The sequence below is a fragment of the Pleurodeles waltl genome, chromosome 9, assembly GCF_031143425.1.
Source record: "Pleurodeles waltl isolate 20211129_DDA chromosome 9, aPleWal1.hap1.20221129, whole genome shotgun sequence".
NCBI lineage: Eukaryota > Metazoa > Chordata > Amphibia > Caudata > Salamandridae > Pleurodeles > Pleurodeles waltl.
In genome coordinates, this window is record NC_090448.1 from 423,961,823 (window position 1) to 423,977,369 (window position 15,547).

Here is a 15,547-nt window from a genome sequence, read left to right on the forward strand (position 1 = left end):
TGTGTAGCATCGGACACCAATCTCCTTTCGAGGTGCTAAGACCTCCCATCTTTTTAGAGGTATTTAGACGTCCCATCATTTTGGAGGATACAGGTCCTTTTTCTATATTGTGGGTCTTCCTTTTTTCTTACCTCTTCTAACTCCATTATTGGATTCTCCCTCCAAAACAGACCAGTTCTCTCTGTTGTATTCTCTGACATTTCTTTTATTTTTCATGACTTGGTCAGTTGTGTCCCGTACACAGGTGCGCATTTTGTGCTAAATTAACTTTTTCCATTCACAGGTACTAATTTCGTGCTTAATTATTTAATAAACTTTTCATTAATTCCCCCCTTAGGGATCTCAGGAGACTCCCTCTTTTTCAGGCATGGAGAATGTTTAAAAGAGTGCTATTACAGAGTTTGTCAGGAGGTTAGATCTTGCCAGGAGGTCTCGGAAAATAATTGCCAATTTGAGGATCAATAGGAATCCTAAACCTATATAAAAAAAAAAAAAAAGAAACCTGTCAAATGTTGCCATAAATCAGTTGTTTTTGGGGACTCTGTACCGATCTGTGTTGCCATGTTACAGTATCCCCAAACAGCAACATAAAAACATGCAATTTAATGGGCCTTCGCCCAAACAAAGATGGCAACCAAAGTCTTGTTTTGCGACAGTGAGAAACCATTGCCTGACGCTTTTCTCAATCTCCACCGGACGCCTGAGGCCTGTGTGGCAAAGGTGAGAATTCTTGCAATGATCAAAAGCACCCGTTATGGAACACCCGGTTGAGCAGAAGTCTCTCAAAAAGACGCAAGTACATCTCCAATAGATAAACTAATAGGTGACGACCACAAGGGAATGTTTCCATGAATTGGAAACCAGAAAGTAATCACACTTACAAAATCAAGCTGAAAAACACAACGTAAAAAAATAATCCTAGATACATCCTAAGTACCATACTTATGTGAGCGAGGAGCAGCATTTAAAGAGGAGGAAGATTCTGTGCATGCACTTCGTATGTGTTGCTAATGTTCTATTCTAGATTGTACTTGGTTTACAATGTAATTTTCTCGCAAGTGCTGCATGGAGTGGCATTAAATAAATAATGCATAATGGTAGCCTCCGGTCTTGTAATTAAATTGTTATTTTTTTGTTCTTTAAGTTATGGTTCCCTCTCACCAGGGATTCCTCTGTTTGACTATTGCAAGTTTATTAAATTATTTATTTATTCTAATCCCCTTTGCTGTGACCCAGGAGCCACAAGGTAGGTCTGTGGTGTGGCCGAGAGCTGTATTGATGCCAGCAGGGTGCAATCAAATGGGGGAGGCTTTAGAGGGAGGTTATAACAGTATGGTGGGCAGAGATCAGCAAAGCCTACAAATCTGGTGGCTGAATTGCGCTGTGTGAAACCAGATAACCTGTGATTAATCGCAGTTTCCCCACTTTACCAAATTTTATGCTTCTAGACAACTCTAATGTTGTTTTTGTATGATAGGAAAGTAGGTCACCCAAAAAGTGCACATAACAGCTGTCTTGCCTCTGTTATCAGAGGGAAGAGTAAATGTTTATAGATTTATTTGAAAACTTGAAAACTATCACTTTAAAAAAATACTTCTCAATGCCCTGATATAATGTGATGTCCTAAGATGAAATGATTCTGCGTGCTATTGAAATACACTTTTTGAAGTTTTAAAATACCTTATTGTAGTTTTACATTTGCTGCAAGATATCTTTAGGAATAAAGATGTTACTACAGTTGAGCAGTGCAGAACAACCTAGTTACTTCCTTTCCTTATCTTCAGTTAATGTTTAAATAAAGGACTGCATGTTTATTTAACATCTTTTAATACTAGTGCTGAGTCGAGTAAACAGCGGCCCGTGCTGCTGCCCTGGGGGCTGCATGTAAAGGTCAGGAAGGCTGCATGTGGCCCGCAGGCCTTACTTTGAGTATCACTGATCTAGATGCATGGAATTGGGTTTGGTCTGAGACTTGTTTACTTGGTCTACACCTTTGGCTATAAATGGGGATTTTCCTAACTTCAGTGTAGAGGAAAGTTTAGATTTTATTGAAGACAATGGGGCAGTATAATATGCATATCTTGTTAATCTGTCTCCTGGCAACAACATTGAAGAGTTACACAACTAAGGCAAATTATGTCACTGGCATATTTCAGAGGATGAACTGGAGCCATCACCCTCTCTTTTGTCCAACAGCACCACGGGTGGTGCTAATTTGAAGGAGCTAGAAGTAGATCCAACCAGGATAAAATAGATAACACCCAAAGCCAAGGCTAAATTAAATGGGGCAGTTTGTCCTGGGACATTGTGACCTCTGGCTGAACCTGGGATAAAAAGAGTAAGGATAAAACCCATCCCAGCAAAAGCGAAAGGTGCAAACATAGCTTCTGCTGCAACTTAAGAACATCTGAGGTTGAATAGAGATCTGATCTCCCAGGAGGAATAATATACTCCTCATTTTCTCTAATAAAATCTCAGATTTCCTCTTAACTAAAGCTTGGAAAATCCCACTTTTTCACAAAACAATGAGACGTTACAGTATGCATGTTCAAAACTGACGAGGACTTGGGAATCTATATGTTTGGGTGAAGTTAGAAGGTCCTGAAGATGGTCACGAAGACCTTTTGGCATCTCTGAAGATGTCCTCGAGCCTGGAGCAAGTGCAGAAGGTTTTAGATGCCATGACACCACAAGTACAGTGGCTGTCGAAAGAGGAGGCGTCTGTGCGTGCCTGTAGCCTTCATGCTTAGCCTCATCCAGCAAGACAGAGTTGACCAAGGAATTGGATTGTGAGAGCTCTTCAAAGAAAGAAACAGTTGTTTGGAAGAACTGAGGGGTGGCAGTGTGAGATATGTACACCTGAAGGCAGGACACTACACAGAGGACTAGAAAAGCTGAAAAATAGCAGTAAAGAACTAACCGTGATGGCGTTTTGGTGCATGCTGAGATGTACAAAAGTGCTTCACCAAAGCAGTGCCTTTCTAGTAAAAGTAGAGGCTCGTTGAGTGCCTTGGGCCAGTGTAGGAAAATGCCACTGTTGGCATGGGTACCCCCCACTTTTTGCCTAGTGTTGATGCCAGCTTTGATTGGAAGTGTGCTGGGACCCTGCTATCCAGGCCCCAGCACCAGTGTTCTTTCCCTAAAACTGTACTTTTATTTCCACAATTGGCACAGTCCTGGCAGACAGTTAAGTCCCTTGTAAAAGGTACCCCTGGTACCAAGGGCCCTGTGGCCAGGGAAGGTCTCTAAGGACTGCAGCATGTATTATGCCACCCTCTGGACCCCTCACTCAGCACATGCACACTGCTTGGCAGCTTGTGTGTGCTGGTGGGGAGAAAAGAAAAAGTCGACATGGCACTCCCCTCCCACTACCTGTGTGTAGGAAGTTGGCTCTGTATGCACTATTTCAAAGTAAGGAATAGTATGCACAGAGTCCAAGGATTCCCTTTAGAGGTAAGATAGTGGCAAAAAGAGATAATTCTAATGCTCTATTTTGTGGTAGTGTGGTCGAGCAGTAGGCTTATCAAAGGAGTAGTGTTAAGCATTTGTTGTACATACACACAGGCAATAAATGAGGAACACGCACTCAAAGACAATTCCAGGCCAATAGGTTTTTGTATAGAAAAATATATTTTCTTAGTTTATTTTAAGAACCACAGGTTCAAATTCTACATGTAATACTTTGCATGAAAGGTATTGCAGGTAAGTACTTTAGGAACTTTGAATAATCACAATAGCATATATACTTTTCAAATAAAACACATATAGCTATTTTAAAACTAGACAGTGCAATTTTCACAGTTCCTAGGGGAGGTAAGTAATTGTTAGTTCTTGTAGGTAAGTAAACCACCTACGGGGTTCAGGTTTGGGTCCAAGGTAGCCCACCGTTGGGGGTTTAGAGCAACCCCAAAGTTACCACACCAGCAGCTCAGGGCCGGTCAGGTGCAGAGTTCAAAGTGGTGCCCAAAACGCATAGGCTTCAATGGAGAAGGGGGTGCCCGGGTCCAGTCTGCCAGCAGGTAAGTACCCGCGTCTTCGGAGGGCAGACCAGGGGGGTTTTGTAGGGCACCGGGGGACACACAAGTTAGCACAGAAAGTACACCCTCAGCAGCACTGGGGCGGCCGGGTGCAGTGTGCAAACACACGTCGGGTTTTCAATTGGAATCAATGGGAGACCAAGGGGTCTCTTCAGCGATGCAGGCAAGGGGGGGGGCTCCTCTGCGTAGCCACCACCTGGGCAAGGGAGAGGGCCTCCTGGGGGTCACTCCTGCACTGGAGTTCCGATCCTTCAGGTCCTGGGGGCTGCGAGTGCAGGGTCTTTTCCAGGCGTCTGGATCTGAGAGTCAGGCAGTCGCGGTCAGGGGGAGCCTCGGGATTCCCTCTGCAGGCGTCGCTGTGGGGGCTCAGGGGGGACAACTTTGGTTACTCACAGTCTCGGAGTCGCCGGGGAGTCCTCCCTGAAGTGTTGTTTCTCCACAAGTCGAGCCGGGGGCGTCGGGTGCAGAGTTGCAAGTCTCACGCTTCTGGCGGGAAACGGAGTCGTTTTAAAGTTGCTCCTTTGGAAACAAAGTTGAGGTCTTGGATGAACAGAGCCGCTGTCCTCGGGAGTTTCTTGGTCCTTCTAGAGCAGGGCAGTCCTCTGAGGATTCAGAGGTCGCTGGTCCTGGGGAAAGCGTCGCTGGAGCAGTGTCTTTTCGAAGTGGGGAGACAGGCCGGTAGAGCTGGGGCCAAAGCAGTTGGTGTCTCCGTCTTCTCTGCAGGGTTTTTCAGCTCAGCAGTCCTCTTCTTCTTAGGTTGCAGGAATCTAAGTTCCTTGGTTCTGGGGAGCCCTTAAATACTAAATTTAAGGGTGTGTTTAGGTCTGGGGGGTTAGTAGCCAATGGCTACTAGCCCTGAGGGTGGGTACACCCTCTGTGCCTCCTCCCAAGGGGAGGGGGTCACATTCCTATCCCTATTGGGGGAATCCTCCATCTGCAAGATGGAGGATTTCTAAAAGTTAGTCACCTCAGCTCAGGACACCTTAGGGGCTGTCCTGACTGGCCAGTGACTCCTCCTTGTTATTCTCATTATTTCCTCTGGCCTTGCCGCCAAAAGTGGGGCCGTGGCCGGAGGGGGCGGGCAACTCCACTAGCTGGAATGCCCTGTGGTGCTGGAACAAAGGGGGTGAGCCTTTGAGGCTCACCGCCAGGTGTTACAGCTCCTGCCTGGCGGAGGTGATAGCATCTCCACCCAGTGCAGGCTTTGTTACTAGCCACAGAGTGACAAAGGCACTCTCCCCATGTGGCCAGCAACATGTCTTGAGTGTGGCAGGCTGCTAAAACCAGTCAGCCTACACAGGTAGTTGGTTAAGGTTTCAGGGGGCACCTCTAAGGTGCCCTCTGGGGTGTATTTTACAATAAAATGTACACTGGCATCAGTGTGCATTTATTGTGCTGAGAAGTTTGATACCAAACTTCCCAGTTTTCAGTGTAGCCATTAAGGTGCTGTGGAGTTCGTGTTTGACAGACTCCCAGACCATATACTCTTATGGCTACCCTGCACTTACGAAGTCTAAGGTTTTGCTTAGACACTGTAGGGGCACAGTGCTCATGCACTGGTGCCCTCACCTATGGTATAGTGCACCCTGCCTTAGGGCTGTAAGGCCTGCTAGAGAGGTGACTTATCTATACTGCATAGGCAGTGTGAGGTTGGCATGGCACCCTGAGGGGAGTGCCATGTCGACTTACTCGTTTTGTCCTCACCAGCACACACAAGCTGGCAAGCAGTGTGTCTGTGCTGAGTGAGGGGAGCCCAGGGTGGCATAAGATATGCTGCAGCCCTTAGAGACCTTCCCTGGCATCAGGGCCCTTGGTACCAGGGGTACCAGTTACAAGGGTCTTACCTGGATGCCAGGGTGTGCCAATTGTGAAACAAAAGTACAGGTTAGGGAAAGAACACTGGTGCTGGGGCCTGGTTAGCAGGCCTCCGCACACTTTCAATTCAAAACATAGCATCAGCAAAGGCAAAAAGTCAGGGGGTAACCATGCCAAGGAGGCATTTCCTTACACTGTGGCATAGGTAAGTCACCCCTCCAGCAGGCCTTACAGCCCTAAGGCAGGGTGCACTATACCACAGGTGAGGGCATAGCTGCATGAGCAAAATGCCCCTACAGTGTCTAAGTCAACTCTTAGACATTGTAAGTGCAGGGTAACCATACTGAGTATATGGTCTGAGAGTTTGTCATTACAAACTCTGCTGCACCATAATGGCTACACTGAACACTGGGAAGTTTGATATCAAACTTCTCAGCACAATAAACCCACACTGATGCCAGTGTGGGATTTATTGAAAAATGCGCACAGAGGGCATCTTAGAGATGAAACCTGTATGTTAGCCCACCTGCTAGTGTAAGGCTGACCGGTCTATGACAGCCTGCCACGTCCAGACGAGTTTCTGACCACATGGGGTGAGTGCCTTTGTGCACTCTGTGGACAGAAACAAAGCCTGTCCTGGGTGGAGGTGCTTCACACCTCCCCCTGCAGGAACTATAGCACTTGGCGGTGAGCCTCAAAGGCTCAGTGTTGGTGTTACAGTGCCACAGGGCACTCCAACCAGTGGAGATGCCCGCCACCCCCCCCGGACGAGACCCCTCTTTTGGCGGCCAGTCCAGAGGGATAATGAGAAAAACAAGGAGTCACCCCCCTCAGCCAGGACCACCCCTAAGGTGTCCAGAGCTGAAGTGACCCTCCCCCCGTGAGAAATCCTCAATCTTGCTTTGGAGAATTAGGACCAGTAGGGATGTGCCCCCCTCCCTAGAGGGAGTGGGCACAAAGAGGGTGTAGACACCCTCAGGGATAGTAACCATTAGCTACTTCTCCCTGAGCCTAACACACCCCTAAATTTTGTATTTAGGGGCGACCCTGAACTCAGCTCTTCAGATTCCTGGCGACCTCAAGTAAGAAGGACTGCTGAGCTGAAAACCCCGCAGAGAATAGGAGACTACAACTGATTCGGCCCCAGCCCTACCGACCCATCTCCTGCTTCAAAAAGCTGCAAAAGAAGAAAAAACGCATTCTGCAGGACCAGTGACCCCTGAAAAGCCTCCAGGGGACTGCCTGCCTCACCGAGGACCAAGAAACTCCTGTGGACAGCTGACCTGTCCAAGAAGAAGACAAAGAAACCGTCTTTAAAGGGACTCCCTCCTCACTCCAGAAGCACAAGTCCAAACTACTCTGCACCCAACGCCCCCAGCCCGTGTCCAGAGAAACCAACTAGCCAGAGAGGATCCCCATGCGATTCCGACTACGTGTCCACCCTGGGCTGACCTCTCTAGACCCCCACGACGCCTGCAGGGGGAATCCCGAGGACCCCCAAGACTACGACTGCCCGTGGCAAAGATATCCGTCAAGTGGAGAAGCACTGCACCCACAGCCCCGAGGACCAAGAGAAACTGACCACCGGTGTAGCAATGACCAGAAGGCGGCCCTCACCCTTGCCCAGTCGGTGGCTTGCCTGAGAAGCCCCCGTGGCCTGCCTGCAGCACCTAAGCGACCCCCGGGTCCCTCCATAGAGTTCCATTGGGAACCCGACGCCCTGTTTGCACACTGCACCCGTCTGCCCCTCTTCCACTGAGGGTGTGGTTTTTGTGCTCCTTTACACCCTCCTGGTTTGCCCTCTGACAACATGGGTACATACCTGCAAGCAGACCGGAACTGGAGTACTCCCTGTCTCCATAGGCGCCCACATCATTTTGGCTCCTGTTTGACCTCTGCACCTAACCGGCCCGTGTTGCTGGTCCTGTGTGCTTGGGGTTACTTTGAACCCCCAACGGTGGGCTACCTATGCCCCGGAGATTGAACCCATAAGTTTGTTACTCACCTCAAAAAGTGTACTTTACCTACCTCCCCCAGGAGCTGTTGAAAATTGCAGTGTCCACTTTTAAAATAGCTTTTTGCCATTTTAAGGAAAACTGTGTACCATTCTAAGTATTACTATGCAAAGTACCTTTCATTTAATGTACTTACCTGTTAAATGAATCATGTGGTTATAGAAATAATTTAATATATGAAAACCTATTGGTCTGGAGTTAAGTCATTGAGTGTGTGTTTTCACTAGTACTTGTGTGTGTACAACAAATGCTGAACACTACCCTCTGATAAGCCTAACTGCTCGACCACACTACCACAAATAGAGCATTAGTATTATATAGTACTGCCTCTGTCAAGCCGCTTGGGGAACCCCTGGACTCTGTGCACACTATATCTCATTTTGATATAGTATATACAGAGCCAGCTTCCTACAGCCAGGACTTGTTGACCATGGCTACAGAAACTCCAGGAGGTCTGACCTTCTCGAGGGTTGCCAGTGGTACTCCATGTAAGAAGGTGGAGGTGGCCGCAAAGGATTAAAGCGGTCGGATGGCCCTCTGGGTCCAGCAGCAGGAAGTTGAAGGAGGGAAGAAGGTGATGAGAATCCCATGCGAGATCCAGCGAGTAGGGAAACCCAACTTGAAGGGGGCATTTGGTAGTGACTAGCACCCTTGGCAGAGGAAGCGCCTTGTAAAATGAAGAACCCTGGTGAGAAGAGCAAACACGGGAAACTATCCATGAGGGAAGGACTCCTTTGCCCTGACCTCCAGGTCCAGACGTCGGTTTACGAAGATGGGACACTGGCAATTTATGCAGGATGCAAAGTGAAGATAACAAAAAAGAGAATAACAACGGGAGAGTGCTTGTCTATTGCCAGGAGCCTCAGTAACAAAGGGCATTGGCTCCAGCTCAGCATTTCATAAAATGCTAGTGACATAATTTGCTTTTGTTTTGTCACTTTTCATTGCTGCTGCCAGGAGGCAAATTTAAAGAGATGCATGTTGTAACGCCTCATTGTCTTGTGATAAAATCGCATTTAGAGTTCTAGTCCTGACTTTTGGCTTTCTTTTAACAAAACTGGACAAACTTCAATCTCCCTGCGATCCCAAAAGTAATCACAAATTGAGGTCTCCTGGAGTTGGATCGTTTTACATTGTGTAGTGTGTAGTCTGTTACATATCTTGGACCGCAGTGACTTTGCGTTCTTTCGAGATTGCCAGAACAAATTGCATTCCCACCAGTAGCAACCAGAGTGAAAAGAGTTGTATAAAAGAGTGTCGGTCGATATCTTTATTCGATTTTAAAAGTTAAAACCATACAAGCATGCAGAGAAGCAGTTGGCATGATAGCACCGTTTAAGGTGAAAAGAGCATACAGATATACAGAATAATAATTAAAAAAAATGAATACATTAAAAACCCCTTGACAGACCGTTAATGTTACTTCAATCACAGGAAGAGGTCATCAATTTGACGATCTAATCAGGAATAAAGGAAACTGAAGAGGCCTAAAATCTAAAAACGAAAAACTTCAGTCGAAGAGTCATGAATAAGGCATCTCAGCACAATGTGCAAAGTATCGAAGGAAGGGTCTGGGCCTCATTGTCAAGAGCTAATTTTGATGCTTTACCTTAAGTACGCCCCGTCTAGCTGAAAACAAGCGGAGTTATTGATAAATGTGTTTAATCTTGGAGAAAATACTTGTTTCTCTTTGAGTTTCTTGCATATCTCAGAACATCATAACGCAGTTTATCCTGTCATTGAAGCTCTCTCCAAGGGACTGCATAATAGTCTCTACCTCTCTCAGATATGAAGGATCGGTGCTAGTCCAAGAAGACAAAAGTGGGGACAAAAAGTACTAATCAACTGTGAAGTTTCACTCATCTTCCACTAAAGTACTTTATTGATAAGCAATTCTACCTTTTTCTTATTTTTCTGTAGATAACTGGCTTCACTAGAGTCACTGCTCTCCTGGTGTGCTAGCCGTGGACCTTGTTTGTAATACCAGAAATTTGAAATGTTAAACACTACCTATACTTCTGTGAACTATATTTTGTTATTCTAAAATAACAATTGCTCACAGAGTAATTTCAGGCTTTATTGATGTAGATTTGCCTTTTCCTCTGCAGATTCAGGTTTCAGCCGCAGCTCAGGAACTTCACAAACAATATTCATTTAAAGCACAAGCTAAAAATTGTTTGAGGTTTTGATTTAAATTAGTGGTACTCGGAAGAACGAAGGCTGAATGGGCCTGAGGTTCAAACCTCTATTGACCAGGGTACATACACCCAGTGGCAAATGCCAAATGGGTTCCTTGCTTGTAGTAATTGAGATATGAAAGCTGAAGGTTTGAAGGAGAAGAGGCAAAGATCGTCCTTCCCCACGTGTACATTATGTTCATCCAAAAGACCACGCTGTAGTTGTCAGAGTGGGTTGTTTAGACCATTTCTTGGTGGATAGTAAACAGTAACATTGGATACCACTGTCACATGTGGAATCCTTACTGTGAATCTCAGCAGATGGTCTAGTACAATTGTAACATAAACTTCTGCACTCATAGCTATGTAAAAATATTGATATATGTGGGAACCCACTTTGGAAGCACCTGCATCTATGTTTCGGGAGTTATAAATTCATCCAAGGGGACACTTATTTATTTGTTAATTTCTTTATTGTAAGTTCAGAATCATATGTTTCTGCCTCTTATTTTTATTGAAACCCATTTTCTTTGAAGCAGAAGTGTATGGTTCACAAAACTTCTTGGAGATGTTTATAGTTCAGTGAAATAATGTTGAGCAGTGCTTAATTTGAGCTGGTGGTTTCCGGTGTTCGGCACCGGCATTTAATTGCCAACACTGTCTCTTGACAGTTGCCACATGGTGGCGCTGTCCTTTTGTAATTTAAAGGTGAACAGAGCAACGGTTATTTACGAATTCAATTTACAACTAATACCTACTGCCCAGCTCATTCTTATAACTTTGTGGGCCTCGAATAGAATGAATTGTCACACTTGTAGCAGTGTGATGGTTAGGAGTTGTGTAGGTACAGCCATTGGCAGCGCTGACAGTGACAATATGTGGTGCAAGATGTGGTGGCGTCCCGGCGAGGGCACTGGCACTTATGTTTTTTTTTTTTTGTTGTACAAATTAAGCACTGGTGTGTAGTATTGGTCTATATTTAGGTATGTTGTTTCCTAGGGAGGAATTCAAACACTTCTATACCTCTTGATTTGAGCATTTTTTCAAGTGGACTATAATATTTGAAGCGTGGCGCAGCATCATGGTTATATGGTATGGTAAGAGTAAGGAAGTAATCAGTGGTAGTTAATGCATTTGGAAGCTGTACCAAGTACATTACCGTCTTTTCAAGTATTGTCCTACCCTGTGGTACGAACTGTTTGATGTAGTAACTTTAGTGTATACTATGTTGCTTTGAGCATGGTGCATTTGAAGTGATCCTTGAAGTCTACGCTAACCTTTTCTGAGCGCTGTCTGTCGCTGTGACAAATGTTGCACTTCGATAAACAAGTGTTTCTTTTTCCCAAAGGATTCAGAAGAATATGTTGATGGATTTAGATAAAGAAATCATGAATGAACTGGGCATAACAATAGTTGGAGACATCATCGCTATTTTAAAGCACGCCAAGATCGTGTACAGACAGGTAGGTTTTCAATCCAAAGTTTTATGATATAACGTAGATCATATTCTAGAACTGTTTCACTGAAGTCGCATGTCAAGTCTGTTGTGAGAGATGTGATGGAATGGTGCAGCTGTCCAGATTGGTGCACTTTGATGAGGCATATGGAGTAAGGAAATATATTTTCATTTACAGGATAGTTCATGGTCATGGTTCAGATTTTGTGATGCATTTATACGTAGGTTTCTAACAGTGGGTATAGGTGTTAGAGAAAAGAGTCACATAGCATTGACTGCATTAGGGGTTGCTTCTGCTTGTAAGTCAATAGACAACAATAATTCTGAAGAGTCGGACTGAAGTTTGTATTTTAACTTGGGTTCCTAATTTTTGTTGCTACTGATTTTTACAAGTACAGACAGAAAGCAGTGTGTTTCCTGTCGGTATTTTTTAAATCAGAAAATGGTACTTCTTGTGAGTGACTCTCCTTGCTGTTCTTTATGACTTACAGGCCAACAGCTGAGCTGATAGACATAATGAGGAGTTAAAAAAAACTGGCCAAGGTTTCCTTTAAGGCATATGCCGACATGTCTGTATATAATGCTGATATTCAGTTGTGGGTGTGGTATATTTGGCTGCTTAATTTGCTAAAACGCGCCATTCTTCAAAGTATGAATGCTAGTTTGTCAGTTGAATAAATGTGGAAATATCCCATTGTATGTCTCCATTTATTCTCAAAGCACAAAATAAATATAGATAAACACCAATGAGGTGGCCAGAAAATAAATATGAATAAATACAGACGAAAATATTAAACAGCTACATACCACCAAGCCGGAAGCCCTAATTTTAACACATCTTCAACTAAAAGAAAATGGTGTCAACCCTGCACTCCACTATGCTATGTCGGGGGGCGGGAGGGGGAGTAGGTAATGATTATAACATGTTTTGGAGTGTTATCATGCCTTGCTTCAAACCCAGAATAACATTAATATTAACCTAGAGCTTTTCAGGGTCTTATGTATAGGAGTCAACTTTTCAAGTATAAAATATGGCCTGTTAGATATTAACACATTACAACAAGTGTTGAGGGAGCCTTTGTTCTTCTTAGCATACAGTTTTCTGGTCCAGCGGAGTAGTCATGCATGTCATTATAAGGAGGTATTTTGTGAAGTCGCCCTCCAGGTGCAGTCTTAAGCTCCGTTTTAAGGTACAGAGTGAAGTGTCTCATCTCCTATCTCGAGGGAAAACGCTTTACGTTTGGGTGCAATGAAGGTCTAGAACAGGGTTTGACACTGGTAGTCCAGAAAGAGTGAGGTGGAGAGTCTTCCTAAGGAATATGAGGCACGGTCGCCAATGGACTTTTGAGGACTTCAAGAAAGCTGCATGAGAATCATTGAGGCCCAGTGAGCTGCCAGACTTGGTGATTTGGGGGGTTGGGGGGGAGATGTCTTGCTAAAGCAGAGGTGGTTGAACTGTATAAGAGTGGTGACGTTTGCCTACACATTCCTTTCCTTGATCGTGTTGTCTATTATTTCTGGAGTTTACACCTTTCTTGCTTTTTATTATTCTATTAACTACTTTTTGCCATTGTTAGAGTATTTCCTTCCGAAATTCTTTGTTCCTTGTAGAGTACACGTCAAGTGGAGGCTATTGCAGAGCACCTATTATTCGAGAGGGGAATGGAATGAAGGCTTGTTTAGGGAACTCGAGCAGCTTATTGAAGGGGGATGATATGGTCAGATTAATTAACCGAGGTCTTTTATTTGCCAAAGCTCAAGTTGTTTATTTCCTCCTTCAGCGACGGAACCGTTCCACAGAATAAGAGTTAACGTAAAAGATCTCCGCCCTCTAGAGTAATGCTTCTGGTATTAACATTACAAATCTGAGTTAATGTTTTTGGATACGTTCACTGTTTGTTGCATGTTATAAATGAAAAAAATAGTATTTTTTTCCCATCTGTGTTTGTTTAATAATCAGAAATAGTAACTCTCTAGTTATGCTTACAAAGAGGATCCTGTCTGATGCCATTTTGTTTTTGTGTGTCTGTCTTGGAGCTACTCTTTCCAGTTATGGTCTGTCGCTGATATATGAGTGAATTAGCCAAGTGCATAGCATCTCTGTTAAAACAAATCCGTTCCTAGAGAATGGTCCATCTAAGCAGAGTTGCGTTTTCCTTTCCAGGCATGGGTGGTTGGTATGTGCATTCCTTGTCATGTGGGGATCTCGCCACATATTTCTAGTTTGGTATCTGACCGGTCCAAATTGTAAGTCTCTACTACTTACTATTTCTTGGCTGCCAAACAGTAAATGTGTATGAATTTCTTTCAGGATGTGTGTAAAGCTGTGACTGAGTCTGTCTCGCCAAACCATCAGAACAATCTGCAGAGCGAACTGCGCAGAAGTGCTCACAGTCGTAAGTGTGATACTTAGATGATTTTTTTTTTTTTTAATAAATCATGGTTTTTAAGGCTAGATATTTTCTGTACTTTGAACTTCTCCACAGCCTACTATTGTCGGGACAACACTTTGATCCCTTTTCTTAAAGTGTCATTATGTTGCAAGTGACAATTCCGATCCGATGCTGTCTTTTCAAGGATAATCTTCCTGTGTAGGTCTGCCTTTTCATAGGAGTGCTGCAAACACTCTTCATAGCAAGAGATGCTTGTGGTATTCATACATGGATTTCTTGCAGCAGAACTTTCCTGGTTCTATAGTGAAGTCCTTAATAAGTGTTTCTGCAAAGGGGACCTTAGGGGAGCCCTTGTGTCATGGGCATATGTGGGGGGAAGGGTACTCATGAGACCTGTTTTGTAATTGGAGAGAGCACATTGAAGTTGTGAGAAGATGGGGTAGGTGACAAGCAAGGCAGAAGTGCAAACAAAAGCCAGTGTCTTTACACATATGATCTCTGAAATCAAATTAGCAGGATGACAAGGACAATCAATACAGACAATTTAATTAGTCGATTGTCAGATGCAAGTCCAGTCGATGTATGCTCTGGGACAGTGGTCTCAACCTTTTGAATTCTGTAAACTCCCCCTCCCTAACGGAACCATTATTGAAATTCGGGAACCCCCACTGAATCATTAGTGGAAGCCAGGGACCCCAGCCGATCGGGGTGCTGATGATTTGAACCACAAAACACACGAAAATATAAAAAAATATTCTGTCAAACACTTAGACAAATAACACATTTAATTTAATTTGCTCCCACGAACCAACCTGATATTAATTAAATTTTTAGCCTCCAGTTTCAAATTGCTTGAAATGTTTAGTATGCTCTAACGTTTTCAGTTGTACATATATCCACTTTATTTACGTACACTTTATTAAACTGATAAGAAAATTAAATAATTTTATCAGTCACGGACCCCCTGAAAAGGCTTTGCGGACTCCTAGGGGTCCCCGGCCCACAGGTTAGGAACCCTGACTCTGGGTTCCTAACCTGAGATTCTATCTCTAGTCTTTCTTTCGGGGCAGCTGCCATGAACATCTTAATAAGTATATCACTACATAGAAGGTGCTGAGGCTTAGTAAGGAAACAACTTTTTTTAAGGTACAAAACTGCACTTCGTTTACCATTGTGCTGAGTTATTGCTGCCCTTCCACAACTCGGAGGTATGCTGTAATGGGACTTTTTAAGAGCTCTGCTTTTTTTTTCTGTCCAGCCGCAACTAGAATGATAGCCAACAGCTTGAGCCGAGAGTCTCCACCTGGCACTCCCACCCGGCGACCTGATACCAGCACATCGAAAATCTCTGTTACCGTCTCCAATAAAGCAGCTGTGAAGAACACCAAAGCAGGTACTGTAGTTTCAAGTGGAGAGAGCTGCTGAACAGTTAATATGCTGTGAACAGTTTTTTCGGTTTCCATTGAAATTATATTCAATTTGCTGAAAACTGCAGTTTTGTGACTACTTTGTAGGAACAAGTAAGCAGCCCTAATGTGAATCTTTTTTTACAAGCATGCTAGTGTACATTTCCCTCTTTTTCATTTCACCCTTTACACCTAACCCCACTTCATGAAAATAACAAATTATGGCAGTGGAGAAGATAGCCGATGTC

At 44.2% G+C, this 15,547-nt stretch overlaps 1 protein-coding gene across 3 annotated transcripts in view; it reads left to right on the forward strand.

The window, feature by feature from the left end:
* Positions 1-15,547, forward strand: part of C9H19orf47 (chromosome 9 C19orf47 homolog) — an 84,293-nt gene that overhangs the window by 16,917 nt on the left and 51,829 nt on the right. For all 3 annotated transcript variants that reach the window (XM_069207234.1, XM_069207235.1, XM_069207236.1), the window contains exons 4-6: positions 11,393-11,507; positions 13,812-13,896; positions 15,152-15,286. In XM_069207234.1, coding sequence (XP_069063335.1) covers positions 11,393-11,507; positions 13,812-13,896; positions 15,152-15,286 — 335 coding nt within the window. The remainder of the gene's footprint in view (positions 1-11,392; positions 11,508-13,811; positions 13,897-15,151; positions 15,287-15,547) is intronic.